Source organism: Hydractinia symbiolongicarpus, chromosome 14, assembly GCF_029227915.1.
Source record: "Hydractinia symbiolongicarpus strain clone_291-10 chromosome 14, HSymV2.1, whole genome shotgun sequence".
Lineage (NCBI taxonomy): Eukaryota > Metazoa > Cnidaria > Hydrozoa > Anthoathecata > Hydractiniidae > Hydractinia > Hydractinia symbiolongicarpus.
In genome coordinates this window covers 15,061,604-15,083,432 of record NC_079888.1, presented here as the reverse complement: position 1 = coordinate 15,083,432, position 21,829 = coordinate 15,061,604, and the positions used below count along the sequence as shown (strand labels likewise).

The window sequence follows — 21,829 nt, the reverse complement described above, 5'->3', positions numbered from 1 at the left end:
TCCACAGTAACCCTTTTCTGTGTCGCATATTTGTTGTAAAAAGGGATCAAATCCGATGATCTTAAAACCGGACAGGCAGGAGTGGTGGTTGGATGCCTCCCATTTTTTACCCGTATAGCTTTTAGATAAATCTAAAAGTATAAACTTGGGCTAGATAGCGTTTCAGTTAATTTGAAAGGATTACATTTTAAAAGTTTAATAAGTCCAGGGAACGAGGTTTGCAAAGAATCTTTTCTATTTGAATAGTGAATTACCGTCTGGTTTAGATCTTTTTAGATGTAACAAATCATTTGTTGAAAGTTCTGAGCAGATTTAGCCAAGAAACGATGACATTCATGTTATCTGTTACTTTTAATGTTACGTTTTATTAAGTTAAAAACCCTTCGCAAAAAACAAAGGTGTATACAGTACATGTGACGACGAATATTTAATATATATTCGTATGACAAGTAAAAACTGTTAATTCGATGGAAACTAAGAAATTCGACGATTCTTCTTTCCATTCTTCCAATACGTATTGCAAAAGTGTAGAAAAAAACAAGTTTAAAAACCTCTGGATTAATTTTAACAAGTGTGCTTCTGTGAACACAAAAATAATGTTGCACTTACGAATAACTAACACCCATTGCTAAATTGTTGCAGCAAGCTTAATACCAGGACTAATCACAGCGCGCAGCACTGTGTCTTGTTTTTGTATGGATGACTCCATACAAAAGCAATTCCGCAGAAACATCTGGAGTTATTCTAAAAACTTTCCATTATCATATTTATCGTATTCAAACTGATCTTCTGTGCGAATTCCGCGTAGCTATGTTAATGTTACACTTAATTTTCTCTTCGTTTTGCCAAAGTTTTACTCATATGGGTCGCGGAGGCAGCAACCTTAGCGACTTTCCACGATTTGAAGGACTTTTGAAGCATGTTACTCGTTTAAACGGATTATGTGTAGACAAAAAACCTTTCACAAAGTTTCCCCTACAAGTTATCCGCCAGGTTTTGACCTTCCGTTTTATCAGATCGTTTATTTCAGTCTTTTGCAATCAGCTAAACGTGTTGCACAAACATTAGGAGGGGGTCATATATAATAAAACATGAATGTCCAATATCTGCAACGCCTGTTAGAGCAGCAGTATCTTAGTAATTTCTCTGCAAACAGCATCGCTGCCATAATTTTGTTCAGCATGGTTAATTTTAAACTATATGTTCTTTCGTTTACATGTTTAGCTAAAAAAAAAATAAACACTTATTTTTCTTCGGACAAAGAGGTGCAAAACATCTTTTATACGAAACCAAATCGTTAATTTTATATCCATATGTTTCTATTTTCAATGTATGTTTTTATCATATGTTTATTTCCCTGACTGACTTTTACTTATGCTTACAATAATAACGTTTGTTGTAAAGGACGTTGCACGAAAACTGTGTCGCATGCTCTCTTTCGCATGATCAATCAAGCGTGAAAAAAACACTTTATGTCATATGTTCAAATCGACATTTACATTATGATTCTACTCTTATGAGCTTCAGTAAAGATTTTCAGGCACATATTGGAAAGTTTTATATTCCAATCAGAGATATGGCTATCTTTGTTGTTTTTACATTATTGCTGACACTACTAATTAGCGGTAGGTAACGGGGCTTTCTTATCTTGCAAGACAGTGCAGAAAAAAACAATTTCAGGTTGCGTTGGGTTGTGTTTTTTAATGTTTTTTCTACTAATATCACGTAGATCCGTATGTTTTATTGAACATGGTTCTCTTGAGCAGGGAAATTTAATTTTGTTGTTAAAATCGAAAAGATTCGATTCGAGTCCGTTCAAAATTTACAAGTATGAAAACCCGTACAAGAAAACTCCTTTATTTCGAACTCTCATAATTTGAAAAATCTGAGATTTTTTAGTACTCGAATACTTGGAAGCTTTTAAAACTTGGTTGTTCGTAGCACACAGGAGCAGAATGTCAGCAAAAAGAAAGTACACCTAAATTACTTTGAAAGCAAAGTTCAACGCAGTAAAGGACTTATACACCATCGCAAAATGAAGTTTGAGGCAATAAACGTCCTAAGTAGCTTTACCTTGTTCAAAACTGATTCAGGGCTAGGTACTTTACCTTGGAACGTCTCGAACAAAATGAAAATTAACCAAAGAAGGTTCGACAGAATAAAGCAATTCTCCATTACTGACGTTTTTTACAACATTGATGCAATAAAAAGTTGAATGATTCTTCCAAAAATACCTCACTTCTATTTAGAGCCTGTTGCACCGTGTAAAACACCCATAACCTTTGTTTTCCAAATTTAGTTGATATTACTTATAATTCAAAAACTCAATCTGAACAAATTTTGAGATCCCTTGACGATTCAAATTACACGAGTTTAACAGTATATATTTTCTTGCATAGATGTTGCAGGTAAGGAGTCCTATACAGACCAAACAATATCCAATACAAAAGTTTCGGGGTTACTGTCCAGTACAACAAAGAAACATGGCTTTTCACTAGAAAGCATAACTGATGCCAAAGTATTTCAAGAAATCGCCACAATGATTGATTTACAGGCATATTATTTAAATTCACAACCCCTTCGGAAGATTAAGAGGACATATGATAATGGAAAGACCTTGACATTCTACCAAATAGATTCACTGGATATTGGGAGTTTTTCAAATGCAATATTTAAAGGTTACCTCCAATTTTGGTCAAAAAACGAATTCAATTTAGTGCTCTCCATCGACTGTTTCAAACTTTACGATATCGTGGAATTGGTGACACCCCTGTATAAAAAAGTCCAAAATGGTTCCATGCAAGATTTTTTTAAAGTTTTGGGTGATTACACGAACGAAGTGAGTTTTTATTACCTCCAGCTTATCCATCTTTGCCATGTAAATTTGCTAAATGGTCCCAAACATTTGATAAGATTTAATGATGTAAATAATTTTAACCATGAATTCTTTTTACATTTTATTGCTCTACTAGCTAAAAAATCTTTTACTTAGATGGATATTTCCCTTCATTCAAAACCAAATGGCAAAGAAACAGGAGAACCACAATTTTAAATCAAAATCAACACCGACTTGCCTCCAAAGGTAAACAAGTTTCTGAGAGAAAAGATGTACTTGCCATTGGCGAAAAATACCAAAGTGAAAATCGCTGCTCTTGGTTCCCTGGATCAGTTAAGGTTTAATTTCACCATTCTTAATCACAGCTGCACCGTTGACCAGGTAAGCAGAATTTTTCTTTTCCCTTTTAAACCATCAAAATAAAAGCCATGAGACTTTGTAATTGAATCAAAATCGAAAGCCTTAGTTCGTTGCGCTTTTATTATTTTTATATGAATCCAGGATGGCTTCTTTATTTCTTATTAGTACTCTTATCCATAAAGATCCTGCGAGAAGGATTCCAGCTTATTTAAAACCCCAAGGCGTGCAAGTGACAACCGCTCAGCTAGACAACCATTAAGATACACATTATCGTGATGAACGCTAAATAGAAAGGATCGATTTGCACTTTTATAGTCTCTGGCAGGATTATGCCGGAAATTAAACCCACGACCTTCCGCACTAAAAGCAAACACTCTGCTAAAAGGCCACTACTTGGCATTACCTTGGAGGAAAGAATCCAAGGCATTACTGGATGTCTACAATGCTAAGTGCTGAGTTATCATTAAATAATTTAACGCTGTTTTTAATTACACTATGAAAAATCTTAAGATGTATGGTCAGTTTTTGCCGGCAATTTAAATTGAATTAAACTTAACCATTGGTCGTACCATGGATGTACGGTCGTACAGACAACAAAAGGTCATATGTTGACAAAATTCAAAAAAAGAATATTAAACGTATCCGTATACTCACCAAAGTGTGGAATATATTTCAACCGAAAAATAAAAAATAGTAAAGAAAACCACGTTGTACTCCTTGCAGACCTTTTTAGAAATTTTAGGGATTTGCGTAAGAGAACATATAAGTCGAGTTTTTAAGTAGATTTTCATCACAGAGAAGTTTAAATTTTAATTTAATGAAAACGTGGCTAGGTAGGTGGGATGAACAAGTAGGTGCTTTTTTCATCCATAAGCATTCCTGTGTAGTGCAAGTTTACTCATCAACAAGCTTAAAGGCAAACAGACGAATATGTCAGTTGTCTACCATGCAGGCCACATTCAGGAAACAATGCTTAAATTTCAATATTCCTCAATGACTCGGATCTATGGACAACTCAATGAGGTTCGAAACATGGATTGTAAGCTCGCTATTGAGGTAAACGAGATAAGTGGCATACACTACAATTCTAGTATATGGCGAGAGAGAAAGTGTGACTGCATATATCCTAGGCATTATTACTGATTTATCTAAAACATATATTAAACTACTGCAGTTTTTACGCTTAAAGGAAGAAAACGCAAAAATATAAATCATTCCCCTAATTTGCAGAGTATGCGCTGTGCTTTTATTTAACTCATCATTTAATTTTCCACTAAGTAATCCTTGGAGATGTAGAATTTAATAACTTGAAGTTTTATTTAGGACTTCACCTATATAATGACAGATTTCAAGCTAACACATTTGTTTAAGCTGTGGGGAAGACTGTACATAAGAGGCAACCCTAAGACGAATTGGGAACAAACTTACAAGAAATGTAAACTCTGCTGCAACACCAAAGCTGTCAATTTGATGAAGGTAAATGGTGTTGTGAGGAATTGGCTGCCAGGTACAACTGTGAAAGGGAAGAAAAATCCCAGCCTGCTCATGTTCATGTACCTTGAGTTTGGCAACAAAACAAAAGAATTGGGGTTAGATTACCCGTTCAAGTTTTAGACGAAGAACGAATTTGGCGAAGTGTATGGGTTAAATTAACCGTTTAAGTTTTAGACGAAGAACTAATTTGGCGAAGTTAATCGTCACAGAACGATTTTTTGTTGTTTGTAATTGTTCGATTTAATTAATATTGAATTTACCGATTTATTATTATTTTCACACCTGTATTATATGTACGTAATAAGAGTGTCGTGCTACAGAAACATTGAATAGCAAATGCGATTTTACGAGAGGGCGAACCTGCAGATTTTTCCACTGGCTAACGACTACTCCTTATAATAATAGCCGTCGTCTGTCTGTTTGTCTGTGTGTTACGGAAACACGAAATGCGATATATAACTGATGTACGACCCCGTTTCGTGCGATGTGCAACACAAAATAGCGTGTAATTTAAAGACGGGCGACCCCAAGGAGTTTCCACGGGTTAACGAAGTCTTTATTGTAATAGCCGTATTCTCTCTATTTGTGCGCAAATAAATATATTGTCACCTTTTTTAGCCACTTTCAAATCTTAAACGCACCAATTTTAGAATTTTGGCTACGAACGAAGGTTTTGAAAGAGCCATATAAAGCCAACTTGCCTTAGCTATTACTATTCAGTTTGGTATAAAAGCATTTTATCTTAGCCAATATCAATTATTTTTGTGTTGTGGTGAAGTGTATCTAGCTAGCACCTAGCTACCTCTGACTCAAAATGCAGTTAGGTAGCTGGTGTAGCTATTTATCATTATCCTGAAAACGTATTCCACAAAATAAAATTTTAACTGGACAGGGAAACGACGGACTGTTTCCTGTTATAAAAACATTTTTGGAAAAAGGTATCACCCCTATACAGATTTCCAACATAGTGCATATACCTGTAATAAGCGTTCAGCCCAGTGTTAACGATGGGTTGGCTGTTTTTTGTGTTTCTATTGAATCGAAGTTGCAATGCAGTTTTTTTACCCTGCACACCCGTATAGGTGTATTACACATCTATAGGAGTGTGTGGCATTGTTCCTCTTCACTAAGCGCTCAACCTGAAGGAAGTAACGTTTATTTTTAAACCTTCACCGGCAATATTTTTTGAAAAATAAAAAAAATTGACCAACTTTTTTGCTATGAGATGATGATAACAGGTTGTAAACCGTGTTTTGTCTGGTTGATGAAAAAAAATCATGCGTTTAGATTTATTTCATAGGGACTTTTCGATTTTTACATGAGAATTTTTTGTTTTCAGACAAAGCTGTTTCAAATTTAACCTCATGTGTTAACGAAAGTAGTGAATTGTAAGAACACTAAACTAAACTTTTTATTCCTTCATTTTTATCTAACTTAGCTCTTAAAAAATACAGTAAGAACAGAATATTCCTTGCTGTACTGTACGTATCGCCCTTAGTTATTGCACCGACCTAGCAAGCTTGGTCGACACTTGACGTTTGGCGATATTTTGAGGTACTGTACGGCGTAGACTGTTATTATTGTACTAGTAGATTAGGCTCGTGGAAAAATCCACTTAGGCAGAAAAACAATTGAAAAGTTCTGTCATTTGAATTTTGATGTCATCAGCAAGTATTTCAGTATATTGAATATGCCTTTTACTAAAAAATAATCTGAAAATGCATAAAAAGAAAGTATATAAGTCATAATTTAACAAAAAAGTTCTTAAAATCTAACACAAAATATCAAATGTCAAATCGCATGAAATCCTCACAACAAAACTTCAGACAAAATATGAAAAACAACGGCGTGCAAGGTGTAAAATCTAGTTAGTAGAAAGTTACAACATTGACAGTCACAACCCAGACAACAATAATAATAATGTCAGAAAAAACACATCTAAAATATGTATACATCTTATTATGTGATTATGTGGAAAACCTTCAATATTTTAATCTGAAATGTCGAAAAGAAAGGCTTGCAACAGTAAACACAGATCTATGAAATAAGTTCTTTATGCATTTTAAACATTGTCTTTCCCCTAAATGCTTATACAACAATACAACCTGAACAATATCAAAAAGCCAAACTTAAACACAAAACACCAAAAAACTTTGAAAAATCATTTATTCGGTTGCATACCATCCTCTCCCGCAAAAATATGCACAAAATGTAAAAATTAACCGGTTAACAAAACAGTTTTGTTGTGTAATGATCCGTACTGACTTTACCAAACATTTTAAACTGAAATGTCGAAAAAGCAATGAGCAAGGAGTAAATTTCAAATCAACAAAAATCATTATTTTGAAAACATTGTATATATGTATGGTCCTTCCTCACAAAAGTTTACAACAAATGTAGAACACAAAGGTTTATGAGGAGCAAATCAAAATATGGACAAAAATCAGTTCAATTGGCATGTTTTATATTGTTTTCACCCATAAAATCTTCCACAAAATTGATATGAAACCCATCAAATTCAACTCAGAAAAAGCAGTCATTTACGTTTTAATTTTAACTTGGAAAGTGTAAAATATCAAATTATTATTTTTAGTATATATACTTGCATATGGTCCTCCCTCACGACAGTTAAACAGTTTCAGTCTGAACATTCAGTAATTTTTTATCATCACCGAATATTTATTCCCGTAATTACATTACTCACAGTTAGTTTAAAGCTTAAAAAAAGTTTATAAAACAAAATATAAAAAAAATCCAACTTACACAACAGCTCACAGTCTAATTGTACAAAAATTTGTTCTTTCAGTATTTTGCATGTGGTCTTTTTCCACAAAAGTTTACACAGCATTTAAAAAACAGCAGTTTGCAACACAAACAATATAATCGGCAACCATACTATTCTCTGCTGATAAATTTTAACCACAAATGTAAAAAAACCCAGTTAAATTTCCCAAAAAATGTGAACAACCTTTGTAAAAATATCAACCACTGCCCTTGTAAAAATATATAACCTTGTAAATTACATGCGAGCTCGCAGAAGTTTAACAGGATGTCAACAACAAAGCAATAAAACTTACTCCAATTAACGCACACACTTTAGTTTTACAAAATTTCCTGTTAAAGTAAAATTTTTCCTCCCACTACCCTAAAAGTTCAATAAGTCTTTGAAAGATTTTGTGGCTTGTTACATCATAATTCGTGCTCAAATAAGATCCCTAAGTTTGACTACTAAGGTGGATATAAATAGCTAAAAGAGGAATAACAACATTAATCATCAGTTAGCTAGCTAGGTTTAGATATGGAGATTGAAGGTAACATTAGATAAGACAGATACCCAGTTAAATATAGTTAAACGGGAAGACGCCAGCTAGCTATTCATGCTTAGTAAAACACACATAAAGAGAAACAATAGCAATAAAAAAATTATGACATTTGCAGTAAGTTTAACAAACCAAAAGTTTCGCTAGCACATTTGCTTGATAACATTAACTATGCAAAAAAGTGTAAAAAAATATGCTAGATTTTTTTATAAAATGGAGCTAAACACAGTTTAGCTCATGTTAATTGCAGTTCCCAATACTTGATAGTTGCTATGCAGATGAATCATTAAGGGTACACAAGGTTGTTTTGCTCACCCAAAGCATTTTTGTCTCAATTAACTAAATCAAAGCTATGTGTCATACCTTGAAGCAACTTTCTTGTTGTTGATACTTTACAGTAGGGGACTAAAGGTTTGGTATAGTCTGTCCATATTAGGAGGTTATAAGTAAGCCAATCAACAATCCAAGGGCCCTATAAATAGGAGAGAGTTACTCTGATTTAGCTTCTCACCAGTAGCAGCAATAGCTTGCTAAACTGAAATAATTTTAAGCTAGCTCCACGTTTTCAAGAAGCACCTGTCACTGCAACCTACTAATATCATCAACTCTATCTTTTGGCTTCAATTACTATAAGCAGCGCATTCAATGACTCTAGCAAATTTTGGATCATGTACCTCTGGTATCAGGAGAAACCTTCGGATATTTCTTCAGGACAGATATTGCATGTAGCCAGGTCGGTTTGTTTCATTTTATATATTATATCATCATGTTAGGAGCCCAGAAACTGTTATGTATTACGCATTGGAGAATTTTAACCCAATGAAGTGTTTATGCGTCTATTAATCATCCGTAACATAAGTGATATTTTAAAAATCGTATCCAGGGAGCCAAAAATAATATGTAGAGTAAATTCTAAATCTGAATTGATGACCTACTTGTCTTTGTTCTTTTCATGATCAGGTGTCTTGGTGCAGAGAAAGTAATTACTAGAATGTAGTTACTTCAAACAAACATTTTGTTGATTGGGCATATGAAATGCCTGATCGGAATACGGTTATTCCATTAAGATTTAATTTCTTCTGCAACATTATTTTTTGCCTCGCATAAAATGCATTTGGTTCTGATTACACGCATTGTAAATGGTTCGTTTGTTCAGCATCTGTGTGCAATGGAAACGGCAAGAACCTGGCAATAAGTACCGCTGATGGCTTTGCTCTTTCGTTGATCAGGTGTCATGTTGCATAGAAAGTAAATGATAAAAAGTATTTACTTCAAGGAAACCTTTTAATGAGACGGATATGAAATGCCTAATCCGAATACGGGTATTCAATTAAACTTTAATTTCTTCTGCGACATTATTTTTTCATTCATGTAAAATGCAATTGGTTCTGATTACACGCATTGAAAATGGTTCGTTTGCTCAGCACCGGTGTGCAACAGAAATGGTTAAAGCCTGGCATGAATTACCGCTGATGGGAGTCGAACTTACAACCTTTGAATTAGAAGTCCAACGGGCTAGTCCATTGCGCCACAGCGGCTCGGTTATATACATTAGGCATTAGAGCAATGTAACCCAAGTAAATGTTTATGCATCTATCATTCATCGGTAACATAAGGGAGCCAAAAATAAAATGTAGAGTAAATTCTAAATACATCGTCAATATCAGAATTGATGACCTATTTGGCTTTGCTCTTTCTTTGATCAGGTGTCATGTTGCATAGAAAGTAAACACTAAAAAGTGTTGACTTCAAGCAAAGCTTTTAATGAGTGGGATATGAAATGCCCAAACGGACTACGGCTATTCCATTAAATTTTAATTTCTTCTGAGATATTGTCTTTGCTTCGCATAAAATACATTTGTTTTGATTACACGCACGGAAAATGGTTCGTTTGCTCAATATTGGTGTGCTATAGAAACAGTAAGAACATGCATAACCTGGCTTTGGTCACCCCTATTGGGAGTCAAAGCCACAACATTTGAATTAGAAGTCAAACACGCTAGTCCATTGCGCCAGGGTTGTGCGAGTAGATACATTAGGCTTTGGAGCAATGTAGCCCTAGGAATAGTTTATGCATATTTTAATCATCCGTAACGTAAGTGATATGTTAAGACTAGCATGCAGGCAGCCAAAAATAATATGTAGATTAAATGTCTAATAACTTCGTCGATATTAGAACTTTGGCCTATTTGGCTTTGCTCTTTCGTTGATCAAGTGTTGTGGCGCAGAGAAGGTGTACGCTAAAAAGTATTTTCTTCAAGCAAGCCTTTTATGAAGTGGGCATATGAAATGCCTAATCGCACTACGGCTATTCCATTAAATTTTCGTTTTTCTGCGATATTATATTTTGCTTCCTATAAAGTACATTTGATTCTTATTACATACCCTGAAAAGGGTTCGCTTGTTTAGCCTTGGTGTGCAATAGAATCAAAAAGACCCTGGCATAAAACCATCGCTGATACGGGTGGTACACACAACACTTGAATTAGAAAGCCAACGCGCTAATCCATTGCACCACAGCAGCACGGGTATATACATAAGGCATTGGAGAAATGTAACCCAAGGAAATGTTTATGCATCTTTTAATCATAAGTGGCATGCTAAGACTCATATGCAGGGAGCCAAAAATAACATGTAGAGTAAATTCTAAATACTTCGTCCATATCTAAATTGATTACCTGTTTTTCTTTGCTCTTTCGTTGACCAAGTCTCATGGTGCGGAGAAAGTAATTACTAGAATGTTGTTACTTCAAACCAACATTATAATGAGTGAGCTTATGAAATGCCTAATCGGACTTAGGCTATTCCATTAAGTTTAATTTGTTCTGTGATATTATTTTTTTCTTTGTATCAAATGGATTTGGTTCTAATTACAGGCATTGAAAATGGTTCGTTTGTTCAGCATCGCTGTGCAATAGAAACGGTAAGAACCTGGCAGAAATTACGGCTGATGGGAGTCGAACACACAACATTTGAATTAGAAATTCAAAGCGCTAATCCATTGCGCCACAGCGACACGAGTATATATATTAGGCATTGGAGCAGTGTAACCCAAGGAAATGTTTATGCATCTATTAATCATAAGTGATATGTTAAGATTCGCATGCAGGGAGCCAAAGATAATATGTAGAGAAAATCCCGAATATCTTCGTCAATATCAGAGTTGATGACCTATTTGGTTTTGCTCTTTTGTTGATCAAGTGTCGTGATGGGGAGAAAGTATACGCTAAAAAGTATTTACTTCAAGCAAACTTTTTAATGAGTGGGCATATGAACCCAGCAGACAAAATTTGTTGCTGCAATGTTGCAGCAACAGTTACTCCCGATGTTAGAATAACGTTGCATGAAGGTTACGAATGGAAATCATCGTAACATGAAATCGAAACATTGCAGCAACGTTGTAACAACTCAACCTGGCAACAGTTATACAGCGTCAAAGCAGCAAAATTGTAACATATAAATGTTGCTAAAACGTTGTAGCAACAACCTTGAAGATGTTTTTCGCAATTTTTTTAACTGGGAATTATCAACCTCGTTATTTGTTGTTTTTTAATTGAAACGACGGGGTTATTTATTAAACATAACCAGTTTGGGTAACATTTTTTGTTCTCTTTTTAAGTTTTGTTTGACAATATATTATATACATAGTATTCGTATCTTGAAAATGTCAACTTGTTTTACAATTGTATTAATACATACATATCCATACATACAATTAACCTTCTTACATATAAATATACAATTATATACATCAAACTATAACCTCTTTTTTTATACATAAAACTATAACAGGAACATAATTGTGTCACCTATTGACTCTCTGGTAGTTAAGATTCTTTCTCTGACTCGAGCAACCCTTTTTTGTTTCCATGTTTACCTTAAATTGACATACCCTATTCTCGCAAAATATAGGCATTCCTTGCGTCGCAAAATTAGTTTTCAAAATTAGTTTAAATTAGTTTTCGCAAAAAATTATTCCTTTAAGGCATGCCACAATGGACCCGGACTATCACAAATTCAAAATCAAGTTCTTGGAAAAAGCTATGATTCTTTTTCCGAATCGCTTGACTCGAGCAGTACCCTTTTCTTATTGCCAAGTTTTTCTATACTTCCATTTTTTTCAAGTATATTTTTCTTCCTCCTTCCAACACCGCCTTCTCGATCGGGAGCATACCGGAGGAAACTTTGAATGCGTTTCTTGATTTTACCAACGGTACAATCCTTGTGATTTGCTGTAATAGCTTCTAAATATAGATTATAATGTTGAGATTTCCCTAGATCACCCGGTCGTTCTAGGTAATTTAAGTGTGTTGACTACTTAATAATTATCGCACTTGTCTCAGTAATAATTCAAGAATTGATAGATTCTGCCTGTTGTGATCTACTAAACAAAGAAATTCGAGAAAAAAACTGCTAATCATTTGTCTACTTGGAACGAGTCTTAAAACCACAAGGGTTTTTCTTGTTTCCTGTTTCTTGTATCCCTTTAATAGAAGCACATTTTCGAAACTGAGACCTTGCTCTAACTTTTACTTTTTTACGTGAACTGCGTTTTAAAATGACTGTGAAATTTTCATGCAACAAAGTACACAATATATGCCTATTTCAATTCCTTTCCCTAAAAAACTTTACAACCTACTTTTGATGACTTGGTACAGCTCCATTTTTTCAAATCCTTTCTTCTCATCAGTACCGTAATAAGTAAATTGCGACCAAACAGGGTAGCTTGCAATCCTCTAAACAGAATTTCCTTAAAATATAATAAAGCCAGTTAAAAGAACTAGTATACAATAGGTACAAGAAATAAGTACTCGCGATGATAAGAATCAATCAATTATACACTTACGCTAACATGATGGCCCATCTAGTTCGAGGATTGACGCTTCATGCTCACTCAACACTACCTTATGTGTGCCATCATTGCTAACTTCTTCAGGTGATGATTCAGAGAGAAGAATCTCTCTTTCAATCATCACTCGTTTTCTCCATTGTCGTTTGTACTCTTGACATACTGAAGGAATTAAACATATATATGAATGAACAAAAACTCGTAAAAATGATTTAATATATAACTACTTTACAAATTTTCAATTTATGAAAATTAATTTTCCAATTTCGCCTAATGTGTCTACTTATCTCCTCCTCAAATAGCTCCGCTTAATAAAAAGAAGGAAAACTGGGAAAATGTGAACTGAAAACAAGTTCTAACAAGACAAATATGGTGTATATAATATAAATTATAATACAGCCTTTCTAATTTATTTCGGCACTAACGCCTTTAAAACTACAATTGTTTTTGATAATTTTAGTGCATACACTTTCACAAATCAATGATCTGAAAATTCTATTACTGAACAAACGTTCAAGAAAGACAAAGTTTTGTGAAAAGGTAAAAGTTTCTCTCAAAGTTTCTCCGATTAAAGTGGCAATCCTTGCCAGCAAGTAATTATTCTGCCCAGAAATACGGACAGTGAAGCACATCCACTAAAATCTGATAAGTTAGGTAAACTTTGTGGACTCTTACCGAATGATAATAATAATTAGTAAGTAAAAATAAACAAGCAGCCACTACTAACCCTAACCTATAACCTTAATCTTGTTGTAGCTAAAGCTAGCTAGCTCCAGATAATGTGAAATAGTTAGCTACAGTAGCTACTTAGACAGATTTTCAGACAGACAGATAGAAAGACTTAAAACCATATTTCTCTTTTTATTTCAAATCAACTATCAAAAATAAGAAGCTAACAAGAAATAAAAATCCAAGCAACTCTCCCCATAACAATGTCAAAATCAAACTAAATTTTTGAGAAAAATGAGATCTAATGGCGCGATTACTTTTTCGCGCCATTAGATCCCATTCTTCCTTTTTTCCGTTCCCTGCGCCATATTTTTGCCCAGGTGGCAATTTTGTAGGTTCTTTTTATTAGATCGCTGATCAAAAGTAAAGGTTTATTAATTCATAATGACGTTTTTTCACTACTTAGTAAAAATTTTCGCGTAAATTAATTTTATTTGTTGGTAAATAAAACTACTTATAATCACTTATACAATGATGTTAGAACATTGTTGCAACGACCGCAGTTTTACGATATTTCTCAAAGAATCTTACAACATTCCTACAACGTTGTTACGATATAACCTAAACAACGTTGCAGACATAACATTGCTACAATGTTCGAATTTAGTTGCGCAACGTCGCGATGTAAAAGCAACTTGAATACAACATTGCTGCGACATCGCGTGTCTGCTGGGAAATGCCTAATCGGACTACGGCTATTCCATTAAGTTTAATTTGTTTTGTGATATTATTTTTTTCTTCGTATCAAATGGATTTGGTTCTAATTACAGGCATTGAAAATGGTTCGTTTGTTCAGCATCGGTGTGCAATACAAACAGTAACAACCTGGCATAAATTACCGCTAATGGGAGTCCAACGCGCTAGTCCATTGCGCCACAGCAACATGGGTATATATATTAGGCACTGGAACAGTGTAACCCTAGGAAATGTTTATACATCTATAAATCATAAGTGACATGTTAAGACTGGTATACAGGGAGCCAAAAATAATATGTAGAGTAAATTCTAAATACTTCGTCAATATCAGAATTGATGACCTATGCTTTGCTCTTTCGTTGATCAAGTGTCATGGTGCAGAGAAAGTATACGTTAAAAAGTATTTACTTCAGGCAAACATTTTAATGGGTGGGTATATGATATGCATAATCGGACTACGGATCGGATTACATTAAATTTTCATTTTTCTGCAATATTATTTTTTGCTTCGCATAAAGTACATTTGGTTGTGATTACACGCACTATAAAAGGTTCTTTTCTTCAGCACTGGTGTGGATTAGCAACCGTAAGTGCCTGGCATAAGTCACCGCTGATGGGAGTGGAACACACAACATTTGAATTAGAACCCCAACGCGCTAATCCATTGCGCTATAGTGACACGGGTATATCTATTAGGCACAACATTTGAATTAGTAATTCAACGCGCTAATCCATTGCCCCACAGCGACACGGGAATATATACTAGGCATTGGAGCAGTGTGACCCAAGGAAATGTTCCTGCATCTTTTAATCATAAGTGATATGTTAAGACTCGTATGTAGGGTGCCAAAAGTGATATGTAGAGAAAATGTCAAAATATTTCGTCCTTATCTGAATTGATGACCTATTTGTCTCTGCTCTTTCCATGATCAAGTATCATGGTGCAGAAAGTGTAATTACTAGAATGTAGTTACTTCAAACCAACATTTTGATGATTGGGCAAAGGAAATGCCTGATCGGAATACAGCTATTCCATTACAATGTAACTTCTTCTGCAACGTTATTTTTTGGTTTGCATAAAGTGCATTTGGTTCTGATTACACGCATTGAAAATGGTTCGCTTGTTCAGCATCTGTGTGCAATGGAAACGGTAAAGACCTGGCATAAATTACCGCTGACGGGAGTCGAACACACAACATTTGAATTATAAATTCATCGTGCAAGTCCAGTGCACCACAACAACACGGGTATATATATTAGGCATTGGAGCAATGTAACTCAAGGAAATGTTCATGCATCTTTTAATCATCTGTAACACAAGTGATATGTTAAGACTTGCTTGCAGGGAGCCAAAAATAACATGTCAAGAAAATGTCTGAAAACTTCGTCAATATCGGAATTGATGACCTATTTGGCTTCGCTCTTTCGTTGATCAAGTGTCATGGTGCAGAGAAAGTATTTATCAGAACGTAGTTCCATCAAACCAACTTTTTGATGATTGGGCATATGAAATGCCTGAACGGAATACGGCTCTTCCATTAAAATTTAAATTCTTCTGCAGCTTAATTTTTTGCTTCGCATAAAATGAATTTGGTTTTGATTACACGCATTAAAAATGGTTCATTTGTTCAGCATCTGTGTGCAATAGAAACGGTAAGAACCAGGCATAAATTACCGTTCATGGGAGTCGAACACACAACATTTGAATTAGCAATCCAACGGGCTAATACATTGCACCAAAGCGACACGGGTATATATATTTGCATTGGTGCAGTGTAACCCAAGGAAATGTTTATGCATTTATTAATCATCTGTAACATAAGTGATATGTTAAAAATCTCATGCAGGGAGCCAAAAATGATATGTAGAGTAAATTCTAAATACTTAGTCAATATCTGAATTGATGACCTATTTGTCTTTGCTCTTTCCATGATCAATGTCATGGTGCAGAGAAAGTAATTACTGATATGTATTTACTTCAAACCAACATATTCATGATTGGGCATATAAAATGCCTGATCGGACTAGTGTTTTTCATTAAAATTTAATTTTTTCTGCAGCTTATTTTTTGCTTCGGATAGAATGCATTTGGTTCTGACTACACGTATTGGAAATGGTTAGTTTGTTCAGCATCAGTGTGCAATTGCAACGGTAAGAACCTGGCTTAAGTCACCGCTTATGGGAGTCGAACCAACAACCTTTAAGTTAGAAGTCCAACGCGCTAGTCCATTGCGACACAGCGGCACCAGTATATATATTAGGCACTGGCGCAATGTAACCTAAGTAAATGTTAAAGCATCTTTTAATCATCCGTAACATAAGTGACATGTTAAGACTGGCATGCAGGAGCCAAAAAATTATGTAGAGTAAATGTCTACGTACTTCGTCAATATCCAAATTGATGGCCTATTTGTCTTTGCTCTTTCATTGATCAAGTGTCATGGTGCAGAGAAAGTAATTGCTAGAATTTAGTTACTTCAAACCAACATTTTGATAAGTGGGCATATGAAATGCCTAATTGGACTACGGCTGTTCTGTTAAATTTTCATTTCTCTGCGAAATTATTTTGTGCTTCGGAAAAAATGCATTTGGTTCTAATTACACGCATGGAAAATGGTTTGTTTGTTCAGCATCAATGTTCAATAACAAAGGTTAGAACCTGAGATAAGTCACAGCTGATGGGAGTCGAACACACAACATTTGCATTAGAAGCCCAAGGCGGTAATCCATTGCGCCACAGCGACACGGGTGCGTATACTAGAGATTGGAGCACGGTAACCCAAGGAATTGTTTATAGAACTCTTTATCATCAGTGACATAAGTCATGTGTTAAGACTAGTATGCCGAGAGGCAAAAATAATATGTAAAGTAAATGTCTAAAAACTTCGTTAGTATCTGAATTGATGACCTATTTGCCCTTACTCTATTGTTGATCAAGTATCAATCGCTCGGTAACTCTATTGTTAGCAGCTGCAATCCATATTGGCCACAATCATGAAATGATTCGCTTAGGTGTTTGACGAATGTTTTTCGAGCAGCACTGTATGAAATTGCTTTATTCCTATCGCATTATGACCATGTTTGGCCTTTGCTAACCTGCAGATCAAAAGAGACTTCGGATCTGAAATTTTTGACACTTTTAAGTACTTGTGTAGGCAATATAATGGACAAGCAGGGCTGCCAGTTTTTGCAATATAGACAGTGTTGCCATCTCTCAAGTGATCTGTTTTTGACTTTTCAATGAAAATTTGGGCAGAATCTTTTTCTAATTTTAAGTGCTTCAGTCTAATGCTCAGGAGTTCACTTATACGAAAGAAGCCCGCGAAGCAAAAAAATACATAAAATTATGAATCTTAGATGCATCATATTTTCAGACTTTTCATACTTACCACCAATGTCTTAATCATTTCCGCAGCAAATGGTTCTTTGCGATTTGTGCTATTTTTTGAAAGTAGCCGTTTAGGTCCTTCGAATGCTAACTTTACAATTGGGCTGTCTGTAGGCGATTCAAAACCTGTATTTAGGTGTCCCCATCGAACTCCACAAAAAGCCGAAATGACTGTACTGACAGAACTCTTTTCTACGACTAAATCGTTTAGGTAAATGCAAACGAATGCCTGATCGGACTAGTGTTTTTTATTAAAATTCAATTTTTTCTGCAGCTTATTTTTTGCTTCGGATAAAATGCATTTGGTTCTAACTACACGTATTGGAAATGGTTGGTTTGTTCAGCATCAGTGTGCAATTGCAACGGTAAGAACCTGGCTTAAGTCACCGCTTATGGGAGTCGAACCAACAACCTTTGAATTAGAAGTCCAACACGCTATTCTGTTGCTCCACAGCGGCACCGGTATATACGTTAGACATTGGAGCAATGTAACTCAAGAAATGTTAATGCATCTATTAATCATCCGTAACATAAGTAATTTGTTAAGAGTTGTATGCAGGGAGCCAAAAGTAACATGTAAAGAAAATGTCTGAAAACTTCGTCAACCTCTAAATTGATGACCTATTTGCCCTTACTCTATTGTTGATCAAGTGTCATGGTGCAAAGAAAGTAAATGGTAAAGAGTACTTACTTCAAGCAAACGTTTAATGAGTGGAACATGATGTGCCTAATCAGACTACAGCTATTCCAATCAATTTAAATTTCTTCTGAGATATTGTTTTTTGCTTTACGTAAAATGCATTTGGTTCCGATTACACGCATTGAAAATGGTTTGTTTGTTCAGTATCAGTGTGAAATAGTAACGGTAAGAACCTGGCATAAGTCACAGCTGATGGAAGTCGAAAACACAACCTTTGAATTAGAAGTCCAACGCGCTGGTCCATTGTGCAACAGCGGCAGGGGAATATTCATTAGGCATTGGAACAATGTAACCCAAGGTAAATATAATGCATCAATTAATCATACGTAACAAATGTGATATGTTAGGAATCGTATGCAGGGAGCCAAAGATAATATCTAAAGTAAATGACTAAATACTTCGTCAACCTCTATATTGATGACCTATTTGTCTTTTCTCTTTCATTGATCAAGTGTCATAATGCAGAGAAATTAAATGGTAAAGAGTACTTACTTCATGCAAACCTTTAATGAGTGGAATATGATGTGCCTAATCAGACTACAGCTATTCCAATAAATTTCAATTTCTTCTGCGATATTGTTTTTGCTTTGCGTAAAATGCATTTGGTTCCGATTACACGCATTCAAAATGGTTTGCTTGTTCAGTATCTGTGTCCAATAGCAACAGTGAGAACCTGTCATAAGTCACAGCTCGTGGGAGTCGAACCCACAACCTTTGAACGAGAAGTCCAACGCGCTAGTCCATTGCGCCACAGCGGCACAGGAACATGTACTAAGCATTGGAGCAATGTAACCCAAGGGAGCATTTAAGCATCTTTTAATCATCCGTAACAAAAGTGATATTTCAAGTGTCGTATGCAGGGAGCCAAAAATATTATGTAAAGTAAATAAATAAATACTCCGTCAATATCTAAATTGATGACCTATTTGTCTTTGCTCTTTCATTGATCAAGTGTCATGGTGAAGAGAAAGTAAATGGTGATGAGTACTTACTTCAAGCAAACCTTTAATGAGTGGAACATTGCCTAATCAGACTACAGCTATTCCAATCAATTTTAATTTCTTCTGCGATATTGTTTTTTGCTTTGCGTAAAATGCAGTTGGTTCCGATTACACGCATTGAAATTGGTTTGCTTGCTCAGTATCTGTGTCCAATAGCAACAGTAAGAACCTGTCATAAGTCACAGCTCGTGGGAGTCAAACCCACAACCCTTGAACTAGAAGTCCAACGCGCTAGTCCATTGCGCCACAGCGGCACAGGAACATATACTAGGCATTGGTGCAATGTAGCCCAAGGCATTATTTAAGCATCTTTTAATCATCCATAACTTAAGTGATATGTTAAGAGTCGTATGCAAGAGCAAAAAATAACATGTAGAGTAAATGTCTAAATACTTCGGCAATATCTATATTGATGGCCTATTTGCCTTTACTCTTTCATTGGTCAAGTGTCATGGTGCAGATTAGTGAATGGTAAAGAGTACTTACTTCAAGCAAACCTTTAATGAGTGGAATATGATGTGCGTAATCAGACTACAGCTATTCCAATAAATTTCAATTTCTTCTGCGATGTTGTTTTTTACTTTGCGTAAAGTGCATTTGGTTCCGATTACACGCATTCAAAATGGTTTGTTTGTTCATTATCTTTGTCCAATAGCAACAGTGAGAACCTGGCATAAGTCACAGCTGATGGAAGTCGAACACACAACCTTTGAGTTAGAAGTCCTACGCGCTGGTCCATTGTGCAACAGCGGTTGGGGTATATTCATTAGGCATTGGAACAATGTAACCCAACGTAATTATAATGCATCAATTAATCATACGTAACAAAAGTGATATGTTAAGAGTCGTATGCAGGGAGCCAAAGATAATATGTAAAGTAAATGACTAAATACTTCGTCAACCTCTAAATTGATGACCTATTTGTCTTTGCTCTTTCATTGATCAAGTGTCATAATGCAGAGAAATTAAATGGTAAAGAGTACTTACTTCAAGCAAACCTTTAATGAGTGGAATATGATGTGCCTAATCAGACTTTGGCCATTCCAATTAATTTCAATTTCTTCTGTCATATATTGTTGTTTTTTTTGCGTAAAATGCATTTGGTCCCGATTACACGCACTGAAATTGGTTTGTTTGTTTTCAGTGTGCAATAGCAACGCTGAGAACCTGGCATAAGTCACAGCTCGTCGGAGTCGAACCACAACCTCCTGAATTAAAGGTCCCAAGCGCTAGTCCATTGCGCCACAGCGGCAGTGGTATATATATTAGGCATCGGAGCAATGTAACGCAAGAAAATATTTAAGCATCTTCTAATCATCCATAACATAAGTGATATGTTAAGAGTCGTATGCAGGAGCCAAAAGTAATATTTAGAGTAAATGTCTAAATACTTCGTCCATATCTGAATTGATGACATATTTGTGTTTGCTTTTTCGTTGATCAAGTGTCATGGTGCAGGAATAGTAAATGGTAAAGAGTACTTACTTCAAGCAAATCTTTAATGAGTGGAATATGATGTGCCTAATCAGACTTTGGCTATTCCAATAAACTTCAATTTCTTCTGCGATATTGCTTTTTGTTTTGCGTGAAATGCATTTGGTTCTGATTACACGCATTGAAAATTTTTCGTTTGTTCAGTCTCAGTGTGCAAAAGGAACGGTAGGAACCTGGTATAAGTCACCGCTGATGGGATTCGAACCCACAACCTTTGATTTAGAAGTTCAACGCGCTAGTCCATTGCGCCACAGCGGCACAGGAACATATACTAGGCATTGGAGCAATGTAACTCAAGGAAATGTTTAAGCATCTTTTAATCATCCGTAACAAAAGTGATATGTTAAGAGTCGTATGCAGGGAGGCAAAAACAATATGTAAAGTAAATGTCTAAGCACTTCGGCAATATCTAAATTGATGACCTATTTGACTTTACTCTTTCATTGGTCAAGTGTCATGGTGCAGCGAAATAAAATGGTAAAGAGTACTAACTTCAAGCAAACCTTTAATGAGTGGGATATGGTGTGCTTAATCATACTACGGCTATTCCAATAAATTTTAACTTCTTCTGCGATATTGTTTTTTGCTTTGCGTAAAATGCACTTGTTTCTCATTACACGCATTGAAAATGGTTCGTTTGTTCAGTATAAGTGTGCAATAGCAAAGGTAAGAACCTGGTATAAGTCACTGCTGATGGAAGTCGAACCCACAACCTTTGAATTAAAAGTCCAACGCGCTAGGCCATTGCGCCACAGCGGCACGGGTATATTCATTAGGCATCGGAGCAATGTAACCCAAGGAAATGGTTAAGCATCTTTCAATCATTCGTAACGTGATATGGAAAGACTCGCATGCAGGAGCCAAAAATAATATAAAAAGTAAATGTCTAAATACTTCGTCCATATCTGAATTGATGACCTATTTCTCTTTGCTCTTTTGTTGATCAAGTGTCATGGTGCAGA

The 21,829-nt window shown here is 35.4% G+C and overlaps 2 protein-coding genes and 1 non-coding gene across 3 annotated transcripts; 2 read left to right on the top strand and 1 right to left on the bottom strand.

The window, feature by feature from the left end:
* Positions 1 to 1,091: 1,091 nt before the first annotated feature.
* LOC130625218 (uncharacterized) lies at positions 1,092 to 3,052 on the top strand. Its single transcript, XM_057440278.1, has 4 exons — positions 1,092 to 1,129; positions 1,405 to 1,625; positions 2,400 to 2,839; positions 2,993 to 3,052. Exons 1-4 carry the CDS (start codon positions 1,092 to 1,094, stop codon positions 3,050 to 3,052), a joined length of 759 nt encoding a protein of 252 aa, XP_057296261.1.
* On the top strand, positions 3,001 to 5,279 carry LOC130626068 (uncharacterized). The gene is made up of 2 exons (XM_057441175.1): positions 3,001 to 3,217; positions 4,520 to 5,279. The coding sequence occupies exons 1-2, from the start codon at positions 3,107 to 3,109 to the stop codon at positions 4,808 to 4,810; spliced, it is 402 nt and encodes a 133-aa protein (XP_057297158.1). The 5' UTR covers positions 3,001 to 3,106; the 3' UTR covers positions 4,811 to 5,279.
* A 15,772-nt stretch (positions 5,280 to 21,051) lies between these two features.
* On the bottom strand, positions 21,052 to 21,125 carry Trnar-ucu (transfer RNA arginine (anticodon UCU)). The gene has a single exon. It is a non-coding gene; the product is annotated as a tRNA-Arg (tRNA).
* Positions 21,126 to 21,829: the final 704 nt, after the last annotated feature.